We start from the raw sequence: 23,429 nt of genomic DNA on the forward strand, positions 1-23,429 counted from the left end.
AAAGTAGCGATCTAGTTCTTTATGGGAATACAAGTCTCTGAAAATCTGATATGCTAAAAAATGTCGAAAAACCGTTATGAAGTAAGTGGATTTTATATGAAATAAAGAACAGCTGCATTTAGTGGTGTTCAGCCTAGACACACCTTCCCCATGTGTTTATGTTGTCTATAGGTTATAACACACTAAATAGTTGTTGTTCTTTATTCTATATAAAATTGACCTAATTCCAATGACCGCAGCACACATCAGGACCCATTTTAAATTTCTGTAACCTACATTTCCTTGAAGAATATTGTCAGTACTAACTAAAAATCAAAAGAAAAGTGGGGGTCATGTTTGATGCAAGAAAAATAATTTCAGTCAAACACACAAACTGCAAAATCAGCTAAAAAATGAGACCCCAAATTATACTGTGGTATATGATCTACGTTTCCATGAAAATTTTTGTAATGTTATTTCATTATGAAAATGTTACCTACATGTCAAGCATAGATCTGTCATGTGATTTTAGCAAAAAAAAAATGCAAAGAAAATAAGGAAAATAGCTCTACAGAGCAAAAAAAACTGAGGACTATTTGTATCCGCCATTATGCGAATACCATTTTTTTTCGCGCCATTTTTCTTTTTAGTGTCTGTATGCCTGTATGCTGATGATATAAACAGAAGTGGCTCCTGGACAGGTTGAATGTGCTAACTCGTACGCATATACAGTTAACAAAGTTTTAAACAAACACAGTCTCACGTGTCACAATTCAGAATGCAGCTTAGCACTAAGCATAATGAGGTTACCATAATGTACATTTCTCATTATGATACCATCGCAGAGGGCGCTTTTATATTCGTGCTCAGAGGCTTCCGCTAAGTCACGGAAAAAATACGACACTGCGCATTTTGGCTATGTGTCCGGTGACCGGACCTAACCTGTTTGATTAGTCTAGGCGTCCGATAATCAAGTTCGAAATGGCCTGTGTATCATCAAACATGTGCGCATCTTATTTATTGCATTAAGTCAACTGAGATTCGTTTTTACCTCGATTATTCAAAGAATAGTCAGCTATTCTACTCCATAAGACTATCATTTAAAGGCATATATCTTTAAAACTTATTTTTCTTTTTTCTAGGTCAACTACCAACCTCACTTGGTCAATCCCAATAACTCTGACATGTATTTTGGGCAAATTATGCCCCTTTTGGACTTAGAAAATGCTGGTTAAAGTTTTACACGCTGCAAGTTACTATCTCCCAAACTAATGCAGATATTGAATTGAAACTTCACATGTGTCTTTGGGGTTATAAACCTAGTTGATAGCATCAAGTCCCATAACTCTGACCTGTATTTTGGCCAAATTATGTCCCCTTTGGACTTAGAAAATCCTGGTTAAAGTTTATTTATTTATTTTGTTGGGTTTATTGTCGCACCGACACAATTTTAGGTCATATGGCGACTTTCCAGCTTTAATGGTGGAGGAAGACCCCAGGTGCCCCTCCGTGCATATTTCATCACGAGCGGGCACCTGGGTAGAACCACTGACCTTCCGTAAGCCAGCTGGATGGCTTCCTCACGTGAAGAATTCTACGCCCCAAATGAGGTTTCGAACCCACATCGATGAGGGGCAAATGGTTTGAAGTCAACGACTCTAACCACTCGGCCACGGAGGCCCCTGGTTAAAGTTTAACATGCAAGTACATACAGCTATTACTTAAGGGCATATAGATTTCAAACTTATTTCTTCTTTTTCTAGATCAATTACCAACCTCACTGGATCAAGTCCCATAACTCTGACATGTATTTTTGGCAAATTATACCCCCTTTTGGACTTAGAAAATCCTTGTTAAAGTTTTTCATGCAAGTTACTATCTCCAAAACTAATGCAGATATTGAATTTTAACTTCACATGTGTCTTCGGGGTTGTAAAACTAGCTGATAGCACCAAGTCCCATAACTCTGATCTGCATTTTTGCCAAATTATGCCCCTTTTGGACTTAGAAAATCCTGGTTAAAGTTTTACGTGCAAGTACATGTGTGTATACAGCTTTTACTTAAGGGTATATATATTTGAAACTTATTTTTTCTATTTCTAGATCAATTACCAACCTCACTGGATCAAGTCCCATAACTCTGACATGAATTTTGGGCAAATTATACCCCCTTTTAGACTTAGAAAATTCTGATTAAAGTTTTGCGTGCAATTTACTATCTGCAGAACAAATGCAGATATTAAATTAAAACTTTACATATGCCTTCGGGGTTATAAAACTAGTTGATTGCATCAAATCTCATAACCCTGACATGCATTTTGGTCAAATTTTATGTCCCCTTTTGAAGATAAAACTTCTGGTTAAAGTTTTGCATGCAAGTTACTATCTCCAAAAATGATGCAGATAGTGGATTGAAACACTATAGATATTTTAACATTTAGGGTAACATTTTCTTGCTTCTGGGACAATAATTCGAATAGTCTATCATTGACTTTCTTACGGACAGCTCGTGTTTTTAGCTCACCTGAGCACGAAGTGCTCAAAGATGAGCTTTTGTGATCGCCTTGTGTCCGTCGTCCGTCCGTCCGGATGTCCGTCCGTCCATCGTTCGTCGTCAGCAATTTGACTGTCTAGAGGTCACAGTTTAACACTCCAGAGGTCACAATTTTGGCCCAATCTTAATGAAACTTTGTCAGATTGTTACCCTGAATAAAATCTTGGACGAGTTCGATATTGGGTCATCTGGGGTCAAAAACTAGGTCACCGAGTCAAATCAGAGGAAAAGCTTGTTAACACTCTAGAGGTCACACTTTTGGCCCAATCTTAATGAAACTCTGTCAGAATGTTACCCTTAATAAAATCGTGGACGAATTTGATATTGGGCTATCTGGGGTCACAAACTAGGTCACCAGGTCAAATGAAAGGAAAAGCTTGTTAACACACTAGAGGTCACAATTTTGGCCCAATCTTAATGAAACTTGGTCAGAATGTTACCCACAATGAAATCTTGGACGAGTTAGATATTAGGTCATCTGGGATTAAAAACTAGGTCACCGGGTAAAATCAAAGGAAAAAGCTTGTTAAAACTGTAGAGGCCAGATTTATGACTGTATCTTCATGAATGTTAATCTTGATAGTCTCAAGATCTAGTTTAAATCTGGGTCATGTAGGATTAAAAACAGGTCACCAGGTCAGATCAAAGGAAAAGCTAGTTAACACTTTAGAGGCCACATTTATGACCGTATCTAAATGAAACTTGGTCAGAATGTTGATCTTGATGATCTATAGGTCAAGTTCAGATCTGAGTCAGGTGGGGTCAGAAACTAGGTCACTAGGTCAAATCAAAGGAAAAGCTTGTTAACATTCTAGAGGCCACATTTATGACTATATCTTCATGAAACGTAGTCAGAATGTTAATCTTGATGATATTTAGGTCAAGTTCGAATCTGTGTCATGTGGGGTCAAAAACTAGGTCACCGGGTCAAATCAAAGGAAAAGCTAGTTAATGAAACTTGGTCAGAATGTTAATCTTGATGATCTTTAGGTCAGTAGGTCAGGTGAGCGATACAGGGCCTTCATGGCCCTCTTTTTGTTTTATAAATTATTAACTATACGTGTAAAGCAACGTAACATTATTTATCGAAAATGTCCCCGACTCACTCAATACCTCGAGGTAATCTAAAAAACTAGCAAAGCTATGACGTTAGGAGATATGTCGTCGGAAAGAGATTCTTGTGCTGCTTAGCCTGCACTATGTCTGATAAAAATTAGATAAGAATAAATGTTACTAGCCTCGCATTTCCCGTGACATTTGGCTATGTGGTCGCCATTTTATCTGTGCTAAGCATCATTTCAAGTCACGTGTTACCCCACATTGCATATTGTCTTCATATTTCGGTTGAATGATTTTTTCACTAAGTTACTGCCCTTTGATTTAATTGTCCGTAGTATTACTGTAGTACCACTTCATGTCCGGAGTATTCATTCCTCAGCAACCACTGGCTTGAATTTACCGAAACTTCATAGGAAACTTCACTCCCAAGAGGACATGCGCATATTATCTCATGTTCCGGTCGGATGAATAGGCCTAAAACATTCTTTGTTTCCGTTAACATGCTAAAACAATTAGGGCAGAATTTCTTTTTATTTGGATTTTTAAGCTCACCAGAGCACAAAGTGCTCAGGGTGAGCTGTTGTGACCGCTCACCATCCATCGCCCATCCGTCCGTCGCCCGTCCGTCGTCCGTCCACACTCCTTTAAACAACATCTTCTCCTAAACCACTAGGCCAAATTTGATGAAACTTCACAGGGATGACTCAAATTATATTATTAACAGTAATTCAACTATAATTATAGCACTAGTAGCATGAAAAAGAGAGTGCTTATATGTTACGTTATCAATGTATCTCCACTATAGAAATTATTCTGACAATACACATTATATAAAAATATATTTCCGCTACAGTCATTACACCATGTAAGAATATTATCAAGGATGTGAATTTGTTTTTTTATTTATTTCATTTTGCAATACCAGAGTTATAACCCTTGATTTAGTTAAAAAATAAAATTTTGTGCCCCACGTATCTCAAAATTAGAGGATTGTTTTATAGCATGTGAAGTTGTGCACCTGGTGTTCTCTTTGGGATTTCACTCATCTAGGCCAGGGTTATGGTACTTTAGTGAAAAATACACATAAAGTTCTGCATATATCTTAAAAAATATTTCACCTAGAGTCATGAAACAATGTTCAGTGACAGGAGTGGGGGCACCTGTGGCCTATGTACACACATCTAGTTTTATTTTGCATTACATATTTTGTGTAAATTTTTATTTTTATTGGATTTCTAATTTAGTGTTTTATTCTTATTTTCGTATAAAGTCGGCAGTATCTTTAAATTATTCAGTACTGAAATAATGACCAGGAAATGCTTCTTAAAGTGAAGTGTAAGGTTGTCGTGAAAACTGATATAATTAATCTGTGCGCTTTAAAACATCACATGTTAGCTTAAAAACATTACATCATGTTCAGGTGAAGTGTATTCAAACATGATAACTGGTCCAGTGCCTAAATCCGGACAGTGCTTAATAATTCGGACACCATTAAAAACGCTTTACGGTCATGATTTTTTTTACTGGAATGAACATGATCGACACAGACGAACGCTCTGCTGACCAGTTGCCAACAACAGTGTGTGAATGTAAGTATTTCCCGAGAAAATTACCTTCAAAAAAGTAAACATTGTGTGTTGCGGGGGATGACGTCATTCAGCGCACGCAAGTTATTTGAGGTGCGACGAGGTACTAATTTAATGAGAAAACAATTATTCCTGTTGCAGACGACTCTTTTTTCTTAGTTGATTAAAACTGATGTAAAACATGTTTTACATTTCTGTACTACCCTCAGTATTTATATAAGAAATTTAACCGATTTCTGTTATATAATAATTAATTCAACAGAGAAGAAAATGCCAGCATTTTGCAGACAAGGGAAGATAAAATCGGCGCAGCGTCATTATAGTGCATAGTTGCGTCAAAGAGTATAACGACATCAACAGAATCTGCATGTGTGTAAACATTAATTTCCGCTAAGATAGATTTGATTGTGTAATTATATTATTGTTGTATTTGGCAGTTATACATTAAATTAGAAACTAGTCCACATGATCACGTGATTAACAGGTAATAAAACTTCAATCGAACGGAGATGTCTGTATACAAAATTTACAGGACTGAATCTGGCTGCTTTGTTTCAGACAAAGTCGTGATCATTTTTATTTTTTGGAGCACTGATTCGTTGCATTTCATACCGAAATAGTGTCCGAATATTTAAGCACTCTGAAGGTCGATTTTGACAGCTTTTACTGGCCCATTTCGGATGACTTTTTTATGATGAAATCAGCAATATACGATTTTGTTGTTTTGCACAGAGATTTCTAAAGAACCTAAAATTATGCATTTGAAATGTGAGGCACGTGCGGTTTCGGAATGCAAAGTTATGGTCATAAAACAACCAAAAGTGTCCGGATTTAGGCACTGGACCAGTACGTGTTAATAATAATATTAGTGAAAAAATTAGAAAAGAATTATTTAACTTGAGTTGGCTTCTTTGAGCCTTAGTGAACAATAAGAAATTAAATACAGTTTTAAAAATGAAAAATATACGGGTCTGGGAATCGAGCTCAGGACGAAAATGTCCGAAACGGAGCGCTAAAATAGTCAACGAGGAAGGAAACGTTGTTTATGGACTTAATCTTATTTTAATCTTTTGTTTGTTTACCTTTCAAAAGGCTATAGTTTTGGATGATATTGTCCGTTAGCATTGACCTGGCACGAAGATTCCGTAAACCAATTTTCGCTAAAATAGGGATATAACTATGAACAAGAGCTGTCTCCATAGGATGACACATGCCCCCGATGGCACTTTGAATGAATAGTTATGGCCGATGTTAGAGTGTAGGACCTTTGACTTACGGACCTGGGTCTTGTGCACGACACGTCGTCTTACTGTGGTACACATTCATGCCCAATAATTTTAAAATCCATGCATGAATGACAAAGATATGGACCGGACACGCCCATCAATGCACTATCATGAAATATGACCTTTAACGTCTAAGTGTGACCTTGACCTTTGAGCTACGGACCTGGGTCTTGCGCGCGACACGTCGTCTTACTGTGGTACACATTCATGCCAAGTTATTTGAAAATTCATCCATCGATGACAAAGATATGGACCGGACACGAATGCACTATCATGAAAAATGACCTTTAACGTCTAAGTGTGACCTTGACCTTTGAGCTACGGACCTGGGTCTTGCGCGCGACACGTCGTCTTACTGTGGTACACATTCGTGCCAAGTTATTTGAAAATTCATCCATGGATGACAAAGATATGGACCGGACACGAATGCACTATCATGAAAAATGACCTTTAACGTCTAAGTGTGACCTTGACCTTTGAGCTACGGATCTGGGTCTTGCGCGCGACACGTCGTCTTACTGTGGTACACATTCATGCCAAGTTATTTGAAAATCCATCCATCGATGACAAAGATATGGACCGGACACGAAAATTGCGGACAGGCTGACAGACCGACAGACAGACAGACGGTTCAAAAACTATATGCCTCCCTTCGGGGGCATAAAAACAAATACAAGATAAACTGAAATCACGTCGCATGTGCAGGAAGCTGTGCGGATTAACGGTTTAAGTCCAGTTTGCTTAGTTAACATCTGGAAATATGATGACTGGTTACTTTTCGTACTTTTGGTACTCTTTATATTTGTTCGCTGAGAGAATTCAGCAACGTATATACCCAAGATCGTAAATATCGTGCACCAAACACAGAATCGCTCAAACAGATTTTTACGATTGAATTACAGTTGTCTATTTTATAGATTGCCTACCTTTCTAATATACGGTATCTAAGGTTTTATATATTACTTTTAACTACGTTACGATCACATATGACTCACAGGCTTTCAATGTCTTTATGTAAAATGTGGCTTGGCCACGTTTCTTTTATTAACATAATTGTATTAATTTAGTTAAATCGCATTTTCAATAAATGCTTTCTCATATATTTGTCAAAGGTTTGAATATACATGGACAAAATACACAAATTTATTGAATCTGTTGTTTCTAATTACGTCCCTTTATGGCTCTTACTGTAAAAGTTCATGGACATTATAAAAAGTAACACGTTTCTAACTATGTACCTTCGGTCTCGGTCACAAACAATCTCGCGAGCTTCTGCAGACGTTAATACACACAAAAAACCATGTATTATCCCTACATCTAAATATTTGCTTTTTCGATTCTAATATGCCCTTTATCTGAAACAGAACTTGGTCGCAACAAAAACGTCATTTTAACGCAAGCCTGTTTTAACATAAACAAGCATATTAGAATTTATATTTACAAACAAAAAAGAATGCTCTTCCTAATTTCGAAAAGTTTTAAGACACGATCATTTTAATTAATATCTTTCAGCTGTTGTCTTCTTCTGTTTGCCATACTTATTTACATTAAGTGGAAGAAAAGAAGGGATGAAGAAGAAAGGAAGAGGAAAATGGAAGAAGAATGGAATAGGGTAACTGAAGTAATAAATACACTTAACAAATCTTTTAACGCAACACTTATTTTTATGCCCCCGAAGGGAGGCATATAGTTTTTGAACCGTCTGTCAGTCTGTCGGTCTGTCGGTCTGTCAGTCTGTCTGCAATTTTCGTGTCCGGTCCATATCTTTGTCATCGATGGATGGATTTTCAAATAACTTGGCATGAATGTGTACCACAGTAAGACGACGTGTCGCGCGCAAGACCCAGGTTCGTAGCTCAAAGGTCAAGGTCACACTTAGACGTTAAAGGTCATTTTTCATGATAGTGCATTCGTGTCCGGTCCATATCTTTGTCATCCATGGATGGATTTTCAAATAACTTGGCATGAATGTGTACCACAGTAAGACGACGTGTCGCGCGCAAGACCCAGGTCCGTAGCTCAAAGGTCAAGGTCACACTTAGACGTTAAAGGTCATATTTCATGATAGCGCATTGATGGGCGTGTCCGGTCCATATCTTTGTCATTCATGCATGGATTTTAAAATTATGGGGCATGAATGTGTACCACAGTAAGACGACGTGTCGCGCGCAAGACCCTGGTCCGTAGGTCAAAGGTCCTAAACTCTAACATCGGCCATAACTATTCATTCAAAGTGCCATCGGGGGCATGTGTCATCCTATGGAGACAGCTCTTGTTACATTTTACCAAAATCTTAAATGTTACCTTAGTACATTTTTGAACTTTGTCATACGTCTAGAACAAATAGGGCATATAATGTAAATGCCATTAATTACCTTTTGTGCTAAAAGTTTCCAAACATGCAGTTTATGTAATTCCAATTTACCATAAAAATGTTACCGAGGTAACTTATATCAAATGCAGTTTATTTACTAATTCGCCATTACTATTTCGCAGTCTTCGACTTTTTAAACGCCTGTTTTGCAAAAAGTGACGTATTATGGAACAGCGTTGTCTGTCCATTCGTCAACACTTTCCTTCCCATACTTTACAACAATATATAACAGCCACCGCTTTTGAATAAATCAGGACGACTAAGCACCACTTTAGGAGGTTTCCATTTGTTAACTAGAATATTCGAAGAATAGTCCGAGCTATTCTACTTACCCTGGCATCGGCGTCTGCGTCACACCTTGATTAAAGTTTTGCATGCAAGTACGTACGTATAACTATCATTTAAAGGCATATAGCTTTGAAACTTCTTTTTTTTATTTTTCTAGGTCAATTGCCAACTCCACTGGGTCAAGTGCCATAACTCTGACATTTATTATGGTAAATTATACGCAGTTTAGACTCGGTCAAGCAGTTCAAGAGTTACAGAGGGGACACGAAACAAAGTCATATGACCTTTGTCCCATAAGTGTGACCTTGACCTTGAAGCGAGCCATCCAAACATGCGCTCTGCACGCTGTCTCGATTTGTTGAACATTTGTGTCAAGTTCCTTCTTCGAAATCAATAAAGGGGTTCAAGGGTTACAGATCAGACAAGAAATTGTTTGACCTCTAAGTGTGACCTTGACTTTGAAAGAGCCATCCGAAACATGCTTTCTTCACGTCGTCTTGATGTTGTAAACATTTGTGCCCAGTGTCTTTAAAATCCTTCAAACAGTGCAAGAGGTACAGAGCGGACGCCTAGAAACAAAGTCATATGATCTTGACCCCTAAGTGTGACCTTGACTGTAAAGCGAGCTATCCAAAATATGCGCTCTTCACGCCGTGTCGATGTGGTAAACCTTTGTGTCAAGTTTCTTCGAAATCCTTCAAGGGGTTCAAGAGTTACAGAGCGGACACGAAATTGCTAACGCACGGATGGACAGACGGACCCCGGCGTCATAACATAATACGTCCCTTCGGGTGTATGAAAACATATTTCCTACACCTTGTGCAGTTGTGGCGAAATTGAGACTAACGACTGCTACTTCTTCGGCTGCAGGTTTTATAATGACATTCGTATAATTTTGTTTGACAGTCTTCATTTAATATAAACCTGGAAACACTCCTATTTGGGGACCCAAACTTCATAGATCAAGATAATACCTCAATGTTTACACAAGTATAGCTTTTAAAAAAGCTGGAAGGTGTCTCGCTTAAAGGTTGTTATGAGAGGGCAGGAATGGGGCTCTAAGAAATATGCCATTGAAAAAAAAGGGTCTATGAACGTATACAGTACTACCTCAGTCAATAGAGAAGTGTCCACATAGTCCCAATGCAAATCTTGTCATCACTCATTTTTAACAACAAAAAGCAATCCACTGGGATAGACATAATGGTTTGCCCTGTCGTCCGTCCGTCACACTTCATTTCCGATCAGAAACTGGAAAACCATTTGATCTAGACCCTTCAAACTTCATATGGTGGTAGGACTTATGGAGTAGACGGCCCCTATTGTTTTTGGGGTCACTCCATCAAAGGTCAAGGTCACGAGGGCCCTGAACATAAAAACATTTTCGATCAATAACTTGAGAACCACTTGACCAAGATTGATGAAACTTCATAAGATGATTGGACATGCAGAGTAGATGACTCCTACACTCCTCAAGGTCACAGAGGCCAGAACATGAAAAACAGTTCCCAATCCATAGCTTGAGAACCACTGGGCCCAGAATGTTGAAACTTTTAGGGATGACTTGACATGCCGTGTAGATGATTCCAATTGCAGCTCTTGGACTTTTGCTCCTGTCCCCTACTGACTTCTTGCCTATTACTACTATGCATTTCATCAAAACTGGTTTGTTGTTTTTAGCTCACCTGAGCACGAAGTGCTCAAAGGTGAGCTTTTGTGATAACTCTGTGTCCGTCGTCCGTCCGTCCGTCGTCAACAATTTGACTGTTAACACTCTAGAGGTCACTTTTTTGGCCCAATCTTAATGAGACTTGGTCAGAATGTTACCCTCAATAAAATCTTGGACGAGTTCGATATTGGGTTATCTGGGATCAAAAACTAGGTCACCAGGTCATATTAAAGGAAAAGCTTGTTAACACTCTAGAGGTCACAATTTTGGCCCAATCTTAATGAAGCTTGGTCAGAATGTTACCCTCAATAAAATCTTGGACTAGTTTGATATTGGGTCATCTGGTTTCAAAAACTAGGACACCAGGTCAAATCAAAGGAAAAGTTTGTTAACACTCTAGAGGTCACATTTTTGACCCAATCTTAATGAAACTTGGTCAGAATGTTACCCTCAATAAAATCTTGGACATATATGTGATATTGGGTCATCTGGGATCAAAATCTAGGTCACCAGGTCAAATCAAAGGAAAAGCTTGTTAACATTCTAGAGGTCACAATTTTGGCTCAATCTTAATGAAACTTGTTCAGAATGTTATCCTCAATAAAGTCTTGGAGAAATATGATATTGGGTCATCTGGGGTCAAAAACTAGGTCACCAGGTCAAATCAAAGGAAAAGCTTGTTAACACTGTGGAGGCCGCATTTATGACTGTATCTTCATGAAACTTGTTCAAAATGTTAGTATTGATGACCTTAAGGTCCAGGTTTAATCTAGGTCAGGTAGGGTTAAAAACTAGGTCACTAGGTCAAATCAAAGGAAAAGCTTTTTAACATTCTAGAGGCCACATTTATGACTGTATCTTCATGCAACTTGGTCAGAATGATAATATTGATGATCTGCAGGTCAGTTCAAATCTGGGTCATGTGGGGTCAAAAACTAGGTCACCAGGACAAATCAAAGGAAAAGCTTGTTAACACTCTAGTGGCCATATTTAAGACTGTATCTTCATGAGACTTAGTCAGAATGTTAAACTTGATGATCTTTAGGACAAATTCGAATCTGGGTCATGTTTGGTCAAAAACTAGGTCACCAGGTTAGATTTAAGGAAAAGCTAGTTAACACTTTAGAGGCCACATTTATGACCATATCTTAATGAAACTTGGTCAGAATGTTAATCTTGATGATCTTTAGGTCAAGTTTAAATCTGGGTCAGGTGAGGTCAAAAACTAGGTCACTAGGTCATATCAAAGGAAAAGCTTGTTAACACTCTAGAGGCCACATTTATGACTGTATCTTCATGAAACTTAGTCAGAATGTTAAACTTGATGATCTTTAGGTCAAGTTCGAATCTGGGTCATGTCGGGTCAAAAACTAGGTCACGGGGTCAAATCAAAGGAATAGCTAGTTAACACTCTTGAGGCCACATTTATGACCATATCTTAATGAAACTTGGTCAGAATCTTAATCTTGATGATCTTTAGGTCAATAGGTCAGGTGAGCGATACAGGGCCTTCATGGCCCTCTTGTTTCTTCAAACGGGGGCATTTGCCCCTTCAAGGGGACAGTAGAGCGAAAACAGAAATACCTTTAAATTACTTTCTCCTCTTGAGCTGCTTAGTGGATCTTCATTAAACTAGGTTTTTGGCTTTCTTGTTCCTCTCTCTACTTGTTAAATGGGAACACTAGACTTGTTATATGTTTTAATACATATTACAGTTATTACCAATCATGACTCGGTGTGTCATGCATATATTCAAGTTTAAGTAGTCAAGGACTGTTGGGCGACTTAGGGCCACTATGGTCCCCTTGTACGGTTTGAAGTAAATATGCTTAAAATAAACACACACTTTTATAAGTTGTGCATTTTAGAATTGAGATATCTCGAATAATGAATTTTACTGTGATAATCTGATGTGCTATGATTAATAGACAAAAGGTGGTAATTTCTGTAAAAATTGGCTTATTTGTCGAGTATTAGGTAACTTATATAGTTGCCATGCAGAACTTAAAGACTACAGAATCTATAAAAGCTTAATAAGGAACCAAGCAAAATTTTGATGTTATTGCATTTGCAACACATTTTTCGACATTATTCTTCTTGGTTGAAAAAGGATCTTTTACAGATTTATTCACTGCACCCAAGAAGACATTAGCTAATGCTTTGGGACGTTGCACATTAGATTACCTTCCATGAACAGACATTTTCTTAGTCTGTTATTTTGCTAACTTGCATTCTGTGCTTCCTAGGATCGTCTGATATCTGTTATTTTTGACCTCTGGGTCACATGATTAGATAGATTTTGATTATGTAAAGAAAATACTCTACATAATTAATTAACAACGTTATGACAATCTCGTATGTTAGAGTGCCTAAGGTGGTATAGTACTTGGAAAGGGTCTGAGGTTAAAAAACGATTAATTGTTTTAAACATCTAACCCTAGGGCCTCAAAGGTCTTGCTGTTGGTGCTTGTGCAGGTTTAGGAGCATACGTGATAAAGAAAACTTGGGAAGCAGTCACAAACAATGAGGAGCCAGACACAACAAGTACTCGGGTAATCGTCTGCCTGATTCCATTACCTAATTATGATTGTCAATAACAATAGTTCATTTACACATATTTTGCATGGTTGGCAAATATTCTTGATCCTCATCGCAGATTTTTATCTTAAAATATAAATGTTACTGCATGTTGCTTCTCGACACTGTCATTCTAAAACTTCGCACGTGAACTGGTCTGAGAGGGAAGACATCTTTTGGTTAAGGGGATCATCTTAAATGTTTTATTGCCAGTCGTTCTTTTTTTTTCTTGTGTTAAATCCAGTTGTACTGTTCTTTTAGTACCCTCCTTTACTGCGTTACACCCAAATAGATACCATTTTCTCTTTCAGTTTCTTGTTTATTCATATTGTTTGTTACTGCACTCCCTCTTTCTCCTTTTATTAACACAACCACTAAACCCAGACTATAAGTAATTAAATGCGTTTCTATCTTTCAGTTTCTGCTTCTAAAACGCCTTTAGCTCGATAAGGATATTCTACTCGTCCCTATGACGTCGTAATAACACCACGCTTAAAACCAGGTTATAGCTTTGTCTTTGTTCTATTGCTTCCATCGCTTTGGAATTTTCACTTCTCACTTGGTAAACACTATTATATTCTCACTATTTTGGCAGCTTTTGCTATTGCTTTAAATCTAGACTTCTCTTCTAAGTGTACTAATTCTACCATACGGTTTAATAAAAGTTTCACGTACATACTACATACGCGAGGTTTTAATTTTGTATTGAGATGCGGTTCATAAGTGTTCATTGATAGTCAAGCACGGAGTTATATCAGTTCAAACAGAAATTTTATTCAAATATTCTTGAAGTCGTCTATTTTTTTTTAATCTACAAACATTCGTTTATATTTTTGTAACATAACTGGCGAACAAAAATTAATGCAGTATTGAATTAGGCTGAACTTCAATTTCTTTAAAGAATGAACAATTAACCTTGTTTCCATTTCTCAGGGTAGCGTCAGAAGAAGACGTCTCCCTCCAGCCGTAGACTGGGCCAATGGTATGGGTTTCGACGGCGAAGACTTTACTGCCCTGGGCAGGCCTGTGCAATCCTTTTCATGGGGTTTTCCCGGTAGTTCTGCGACAGGGGAAAGCAGGTTAAACGTCTGTGACATTGGCGTAAATTTTGACGATTGGAGAATACCAAAGGAACTAAGCGTTTCTGAACTATCTGTAGCTAAACGCATTTGTGATGCATGTAAGAGCTTAGTTTACACTCAGTCATTTATAGGTTAATTTTTCATTTACGTTTCTATCATGTGTCGGTGCGACGTTAAATCAAAAAAAAAAAAAAAATCTTTTTTTGGTGCGTATCCAATATACAAGTTTGTCCTTCTTTAAAGACATAAATAGCCGTTTAAAGTTACGTGTGACCCTGAACAGGTAAACCGTTTCCGGATGATAACTCAAGAACGCTTGGGCCTAGGATCATGAAAGTAGATAGGGAGGTTGGTCATGACCAGCAGATGACCCCTATTGATTTTGAGGTCAGTATGTCAAAGTTCAAGGTCACAGTGACCCTGAACAGTTGAACGGTTTCCGGATAATAACTCAGTATTGCTTGGGCCGAGGATCGTGAAAGTTGATAGGGAGGTTGGTCATGACCAGCAGATAACCTCTATTGATTTTGAGGTCAGTTGTCAAAGTTAAAGGTCACAGTGACCAGGAACAGTAAAACGGTTTTCGGGCGGTAACTCAAGAACGCTTGGGCCTAGGATCAGGAAAATTGATAGGGTGATTGATTATGACCAGCAAATGACTCCTATTGATTTTGAGGTCAGTAGATGAAAGTTCAAGGTCATATTGGCCAGGAACAGTTAAACGGTTTCTGGACGATAACATCAGAACGCTTAGGCCAAGGGTCATGAAAGATGATAGAGAGGTTCATCATGACCAGCAGATGGCCCCTATATATTTTAAGGTCAGTAGGTCAAAGGTCAAGGTTACAGTGACCCGGAACATTTTAATCGTTGCCAGAAATAACTTGAGAACGCTTGGGCCTAGGATCATCAAACTTGATAGGGAGGTTGGTCATGACCTGTAGATGACCCCTATAGATCTTGAGGTCTGTAGGCTAAAGATCAAGGTCACATTAACCCGGAAGTTAAACCCTTTCAAGAAGATACCTTGAGAACGCTTTGGCCTAGGATCTGTAAGCTTAATAGGGAGGTTGTTCATGACCAGCAGATGACCCCTGTTGATTTTGAGGTCAATAGGTCAAAGGTCAAAGTCACATTGAACCAGAACAGTAGAACTTTTGTTTAGAGTCAGCAAATAATTTATGTTCCTTGTGCAATTACTGAATGCATCAAGGGGGACATTTCGTGTTCGACGAGCTCTTGTTGCTATTCTTCTGATCAAAGTAAGCGCCCTCGTTTATCCCAAGGAATTTAATGAAATTTTAATTTAATTTCATTTGATTTAATTTATTTTTGTCTCTAACGGCGAGCATCGTTACCTGCTGACAACTTTCGTTATAAACTTGTTCTCTTTATAACAAAATACTGATATTTCATAAAATTATTATGCCAAATAGACCGCTTGCATGTTGTATTGAATTATTTTATTACTATTTTTACATAAGCCGAAACTGAACTAAATATAGACAATGGCGAATGGAATAAAGCAACCGAGACTGTGAACAAAGTATTGAATATGTTGATGGCAGAAATAAAATGTGAAGCAAGAAAATACGGTCTGTTCATAGAGAAATATGTTAAACAAGGTAAGCCTTTCTTTCTCCTCTCGTAAGAAGGTTGTTTCCTTTTGACCTAGATTACTGCGCCAAACTTTGTAGAAATGTGGAACTTTAAATGTCATTTTGGCAGTACTCAAATTAGCATAGTGTATTGATATTTGGTGAAAAATGTTGAATTCAGCCATATCCGACATAAAGTGCTCAGTATAGGTATTTTGTGAAAACTGTTGAATTCAGCCATATCCGACATAAAGTGCTCAGTATTGGTATTTCGTGAAAAATGTTGAATTCAGCCATATCCGACATAAAACGCTCAATATTGGTATTTCGCGAAAAATGGTGAATTCAGCCATATCCGACATAAATGCTTGAAGTATTGGTATTTCATGAACAATGATGAATTCAGCCATATCCGACATGAAATGCTTGAAGTATTGGTATTTCGTGAAAAATGGTGAATTCAGCCATATCCGACATAAAATGCCCAATAGCTGCCCTTGCTTTGATAAATGATATATAGTAGCCATTAGATAAGTTATTTTGATATATAATTAATATTTAAAGAACTTTTTAAAAAGTAAATTTCTTTTAGTAGAGTATGTTTGTGCACAAAGGACAGACTCAGGCAATTTCTTGTATCGCCCGGTTTCAAGCAGCACTTCTTAAAGGTCCAATACTAAGGAAAGTGAACATTTTAATTTCTTTTAAAAAGCACAGAAACTATTTCATTTTATTGGAAAATGAAAGTTGGTATGTAGAAATTCGAAATAAATCGCAGTATATGTACAATTATTTTTCTATGAAGTATGAAGAAAGTTAAAAAGACCTGGGGGTCATTCTGTCGATTCATTGAAATTTCAACATAATACGCATACATTTCTTTGAGTTCCAAAGACCTTCTGTAAATTTTGACCTGCCAATCTTCATTATTAAGTGTCTTGCAGAAGTCTATGCACTGGCTATGAAAAAAATTGCCAACTCACTTTCCCTTATTATTCCCTTAGTAATGGACCTTTAACTTTGTCAGATAATATGTATGAAAATATGGTAGTTGTTTGTTTCAACTTCATATCTAGTCTTAAAGAATTGAAGATCTTGATTTATTACTTTATTGATTTATTTATTGATTCAAAATAGTACAGGGAACTTGCCATGTAAACAAACCCAAAAAGTGATTTTAAAATTAGTTTTTTTTACTACATTTACAGTATTTTATTATACATTTTGACAACATTTGCTACATTTAATGTGTATTGAAAAGAAGTTTTATGAAACGAATTTCTTCCGCCATGCCAACGATGTAAACAGGGGGTCATCTCATTCAAACGAAAATTACTTATACAGGTTTCGATTTTTGGAAGGTCGTACACGCCATATTGTTGTAATGGAAGTCTATGGGAAAACAGTTGGGGTTCTCAAACCTTATAGTATGTTGTCCCTTGTTTGAAGACTTTGTATTGGCTGACGGTATATATTTTATGGAGAAAGTCCTTAGGCGGGGGACTTCGGTAACACTTACAATTTCTTGTTTATTGGGCGGTAATTTAAATGTGTTATAATTAATTGGGATACAGAAAATTTATGGAGGATATTTGTTTATTTCATGTGCAGTTGAAATTTCAGGTAGTTCTCGAGAAGGTCTTAAAGTGCATGCTCCTGACGAATTTGATGTCCTTCTACAATATAGCTTTGAAAACCTTGAATACAAGGTAAAAGTGTTCTAAAGAAGTGTTCTCAAGATTTGAAATGTTCGTAAAACTATCAAAATATCTTTCAATAAGTTTTATTCTTCATATGCTGGATGTTTAGTTTAATCATATTTCATTGCTAATATATACATGTATATACAAAAACAAAGCCTTTACAATACAGTAAAAAGCAAAAGGGCCGGGCCCAAGTTCTTACAACATAAGAGATCGGCCCTCATATATGCTAGAGGGTGAAGCATATTATTACATGACAAACGTCGAGTTATGGAACTGGAAAAATTTCTGTATTGTTAAAGCTTTCAATTTTGTATTCAGGTTGTGAACAAAAGTGTAAATGGTAAACTGTTACCCGAGCTTGCCTATCTACGTCTAGATGAAAAAGAACTATGTGAGCTGTCGGACACCCATTCAAGACTTTATAACAAGAACGTTTTCGAGAAACTAGATGGAAACTTATACTTAAACGCTAGACAACTCCACGAAAAAGTCTTCAAATCTATGATTGCCGCTGCATCAGCCAGTGTAGAAAGTAAAGTTAATCAGGGCGAACGTCGTGACAAGTTTGGTTTTAAAATAAACCTCAGCACTAACCCGCCTTCGGAAAACATTCGCATTAAGTTGATAGAAAAAGATGATGTTTACACAGCGTTTGACCGCCTGTATGATATACAACTGGAGGACTCATTAAAAATTCGTCCCGAGGCACTGGTTCAACAAAAAGAGACAATAATTGATGTAGACATAGTTCCAGGTAATAACTCTGTGCTACCTCTGTTAGCCTTTATTGTACCCCCCGACAACAAAGTTGTAAGGGGGGTGGGTATACTGGTTTCAGGTTGTCTGTCTGTCCGTCTGTCTGTCTGTCCGTCTGGCCGTCTGTCCGTAGACGCAATCTTGTGCGCACCATCTCTCCTTATCCCCTTGACAGAATTTAATGAAACTTCACACAAGTGATCAGTACCAACAGTAGTTGTGCATGGGACATGTTAGGTTCTTTTAGAAAAAAAAATTGCAGAGTTATGGGACTTTGTTTTTTTGTTACTATACTATATACATAGACACAATCTTGTACGCACCATCTCTCCACATCCCCTTGACACAATTTAATGAAACTTCACACAAGTGATCAGTACCAACAGTAGTTGTGCATGGGGCATGTTAGGTTCTTTTAGAAAAAAAAATTGCAGAGTTATGGGACTTTGTTTTTTTGTTACTATACTATATACATAGACACAATCTTGTGCGCACCATCTCTCCTTATCCCCTTGACAGAATTTAATGAAACTTCACACAAGTGATCAGTACCAACAGTAGTTGTGCACGGGGCATGTTAGGTTCTTTTAGAAAAAAAATTTGCAGAGTTATGGGACTTTGTTTTTTTGTTACTATACTATATACATAGACACAATCTTGTGCGCACCATCTCTCCTGATCCCCTTGACACAATTTAATGAAACTTCACACAAGTGATCAGTACCAACAGTAGTTGTGCATGGGGCATGTTAGGTTCTTTTAGAAAAAAAATTTGCAGAGTTATGGGACTTTGTTTTTTTGTTACTATACTATATACATAGACACAATCTTGTGCGCACCATCTCTCCTCATCCCCTTGACACAGTTTAATGAAACTTCACACAAGTGATCAGTAACAACAGTAGTTGTGCATGGCGCATGTTAGGTTCTTTCAGAAAAAAAAATTGCAGAGTTATGGGACTTTGTTTTTTTATTACTATACTATATACATAGACACAATCTTGTGCGCACCATCTCTCCTCATCCTCTTGACACAATTTAATGAAACTTCACACAAGTGATCAATAACAACAGTAGTTGTGCATGGGGCATGTTAGGTTCTTTCAGCGACAAAAATTGCAGAGTTATGGGACTTTGTTTCTTGTTAACATACTATGTACATACAGTCTGCATATGCAATCTTGTGCGTGCCTAATCTACCAAACCCTTGCACACAATTTAATGAAACTTCACACAAGTGATCAGTACCAACCCTAGTTGTGCATGGTGCATGTTACATTCTTTTAGATAAATATTCTGCATAGTTATGGGACTTTGTTTTTTGTTACTATACTGTATACATACAGTCTATATACATACAGTCCACATAATTATGCAATCTTGTGTGCGTCAAATTGCAATGTACTGTGTCAGTGCATGCGGGGGATACATTCATCACCTTTAGTGATAGCTCTAGTTATTTTAGCTGCCAATTTATCAGCAGTGGCAAGGCAAGTTACTGTGACTGGTGGCTGTCCTTGTGAGACTTTCTAGTTGTAATGTTGAAAGGAAACCCATGTTGTCCGCGGGAGTGTTATTCTACCATGAAAAATAAACCTTCTTGCAGCATGAGAAATGCTAGTACGCTTGAAACTCAACCGAAGTTTTTTATCATGACCCTTAGAACAAATGCAAAATGAGAAGTTTGTATAACCTTTTCTATTAACTGTTTGGACAATGTCGGCAATGACATTGAAAACTCTGCCTGGTTTGTCACAACCACTTGCAAGTTTTTCTTCAAATGGGCACCTTTTCTGTATTTCCGTTCCTTTTTGAAGCTGAGTCTATTGAATTTTAACTAGGCTGAGTCCATTGAATTTTAAGTTCCCCTGATCACAAAGTGCTCAAGATGAGCTATTGTGATACCCATGTGTCTATCGCCCATCGTTAACACTCTAGAGGTCACTATTTTGTCCAATCGTATTGAAACTTTGTCAGAATGTTTGTCTGAATAACATTTTGGTCGAGTTGGAAGCAGGGTTGGAAACTGGACTTAAAAACTAGGTCACTAGGTCAGATCATAGAAGAGCTGGAGACCATATTTTCAACTGGATCAATATGAAACCTCTTCTGATTGTGTGCCTATATATAGTCAGGTCAAAGTTCAAATTTAAACTGGGTCATTTTGGATCAGATACTAGGTCACTATGACAAATTAAAGAATGACCTTGTTAACACTCGCGAAGCCATATTTCTGCCTAATCTTGAAACGTGTTCATAATGTTTGTCTTTAGTTAGAAGCTTAATTATGTGGGTCTAAAACTAGGTCACAAGGTAAAATCCTACAGACCTCTTGACACTCTAGAGCCATATTGCCATATTTTCTAATTGAATTATTTGAAACTTGGTTAGGGTAGTGTCTTTATGAAAACTTGTAGGAACTAAGTCAGCTTTGGTCACAAACAAGGTCACAAGATCAAATTATGGAAACAAAACTTTGTTAACATTCAAGTGAACGTATTTTCTACCTGATCTACATTTAAAAACGCACACCCATAGTTTTTTTCACTTTTTATCTCAGAATACAGTATCATTAACCAATCTTTTCACATTTCATATTTAGCCCTTTCTGAACGATTATGCCAAATTTCACGAGTATCGTCAGGATAAATGTTTTGCTGTTGGATTACGCCAACGTGTTGATTGCGCATGCGCATTTGATATTACCTCTTTCAAATAAAAAATATTTTGAAAGAAAGGTTAATTATGATTAAGTGTTGAAAACTTGAAAGTAAATTCTGATCAAGTTTTTGAGAAAATGTACTGAGTATATATAAAACCTGGTCAGAATGTTTTTCTTTATGAAATTTAGATCACGTTTGAAACTGGACCATCCTGGGTAGAAATGTAGGTAAATGGCTCAAATAATGGAAAAAACGTAAACGCTTTAGATGGCAAATTTTATGATCTACGTATATGAAACCTGACAAGAATGATTTCTTTATGAAATCTAGGCTGAATATGAAACTGAGTGATCTGGTATCAAAAAGTAGGTCACTGGGTCAAATTATAGAAAAAAAACTTGTAAATACTCCACGGGCAACAATTTCTACCCGATCTTCATAAAATTATAAGAATGTTTTTTCTTTATGAAATCTAGGTTATATTCAAACCTGGGTTGTCTGAGAATGTTGCCTTTCTTTGAGCTAGGTGCTAATTTGGTTAAAAGCGTCCCTTTTAATTTTATGCAGATGGTTCCGAGTGAATGTTTTTCAAACTAAACAAAATTGTTACATTTAACGACAGAGTATGCTATCGCATATAATTACAGTCCAGATCAGGTGAACATCTTTTCTGATCATTTGTGTCTCTCTTGCTTTAAATGTTTCTTTTTTTTTCGCTTAGGTTTGCTGTTTTCTGAAGACGTAGTCCCAAATCCTGTCGACAAAGATGGTACGATGCTATGTCCGACCTACGCAGTATTTAAATGGCGAACTGAAAACGATAGATCTGCTTTTCTCTATGGAGGAGAACCCCACCTCCTTTGGCGTGTTTGTAGTTCAGGATATGAAAAGCACGTGATTGATGTTGCACGGGGAAAACGTGAACAAATGCACATAATAAACGCCCTGCGACTCCTGAAGCTCTATTTTCGTAATATGAATCAGAGGGCAAAAGATCAAAATGAACCACCGCCACAAGTTGTCACCGTGTTGCGTTCCTACCACCTCAAGCATATTGCCTTTTATTGCATTCTGTTCTTGAGAGTTCTTAAAAAAGTTCAAGTGTCCGATGTGAAAGTATCTTTGGCGTATATGCTTGAATTCCTTGGAATCTGCCTTGAAGAAAGAAAACTTCCACATTTCTTCCAAGCCAATGAGCACATATGTCTTATGTTTCCACGCTTAGAACTTCAACCTAACGCCTTGAGATACGATTTGTTTCAAGGCAAGCGTGGAGATTCCTTAAATCAGGCTAGACTGTCTTATCTTAAAATGAAGAAAGAGATGTTTTCCGTCATCGGTGAGTTAGTAGTTCCCGACGTTGTTCAGCTGTTCCGAACCTACATAGCGTCCGGGAATTACTATGGCTAAGACCCTTTCATGTTCAGCGTGTGCTACGTATTTTTCTTAAGTAAGAATGTCTGCCAGAACTACATTGGTAGTACAGTCCTTTTCAGGAGATATTTTGACTAACCGTAATTTGTTTAGTGGCGTTCGTGACGTTTTTGGATTGTTTTCAAAGGATGTTGGTTTGCAATAATTGTTTAAACCAAGTTTTTTCCCGCGAAATTGCTTGAATAAATTTTCCTTTAGAAACTGTTTGGAGTGTTTTCTTGGACAGAGAACTTGTTATGTCGACATATTGTTTTTGCCCTGTCCGTCCTTCCGTCCGTCCGTCACACTTCATTTCCGATCATTAACTGGAGAACAATTTGATCTAGAACCTTCAAACTCCATAGGATGGCAGGGCTTATGGAGTAGACGACTCCTATTGTTTTTGGGTCACTCCATCAAAGGTCAAGGACACATGCAGGGGCCTGAAAGTTGAAAACCATTTCCGATCAATAACTAGAGAACCACTTGACCTAGAGTGTTGAAACTTCATAGAATGATTGGACATGCAGAGTAGATGACCCCTATGGATCTTGGGTTCACTCTGCTGAAGGTCAAGGTCACAGGGGCCTGAACATGGAAAAAGTTTCCAATCAAAAACTTGAGAACCACTTGACCCAGAATCTTGAAACTTCATAGGATGATTGGACACGCAGAGTAGATGACCCCTGTTGATTTTCGGGTCACTTTAATAAAGGTCAAGGTCACAGGGGCCAGAACATGGAAAATTCATTTCTGATCAGTAACTTGAGAATCATTTGACCTAGAACCTTCAAGCTTCATAGGATAATAGGACTTACGGAGTGGATGATCATTATTGT

The 23,429-nt window shown here is 37.5% G+C and overlaps 1 protein-coding gene across 6 annotated transcripts in view; it reads left to right on the forward strand.

Annotated features, from left to right (window-relative positions):
- LOC123560041 (uncharacterized) overlaps window positions 1-22,817 on the forward strand; it is a 39,167-nt gene extending 16,350 nt beyond the window's left edge. The window contains exons 2-9 of one of the 6 annotated variants that reach the window (XM_045352285.2): window positions 7,977-8,076; window positions 9,284-9,335; window positions 13,237-13,347; window positions 14,306-14,552; window positions 15,939-16,079; window positions 17,676-17,761; window positions 18,077-18,512; window positions 21,899-22,817. In XM_045352285.2, the coding sequence (XP_045208220.2) occupies window positions 8,033-8,076; window positions 9,284-9,335; window positions 13,237-13,347; window positions 14,306-14,552; window positions 15,939-16,079; window positions 17,676-17,761; window positions 18,077-18,512; window positions 21,899-22,587 (1,806 nt within the window). In that variant the 5' untranslated portion in view covers window positions 7,977-8,032 and the 3' untranslated portion in view covers window positions 22,588-22,817. Of the gene's footprint in view, window positions 1-7,976; window positions 8,086-9,283; window positions 9,336-13,236; window positions 13,348-13,790; window positions 13,875-14,305; window positions 14,553-15,938; window positions 16,080-17,675; window positions 17,762-18,076; window positions 18,513-21,898 lie in introns of all 6 variants that reach the window. The other 5 variants (XM_045352282.2, XM_045352283.2, XM_045352288.2 and 2 more) reach the window with 5 other exon arrangements.
- The last annotated feature ends 612 nt before the right edge of the window (window positions 22,818-23,429 follow it).

Source organism: Mercenaria mercenaria, chromosome 10, assembly GCF_021730395.1.
Source record: "Mercenaria mercenaria strain notata chromosome 10, MADL_Memer_1, whole genome shotgun sequence".
Lineage (NCBI taxonomy): Eukaryota > Metazoa > Mollusca > Bivalvia > Venerida > Veneridae > Mercenaria > Mercenaria mercenaria.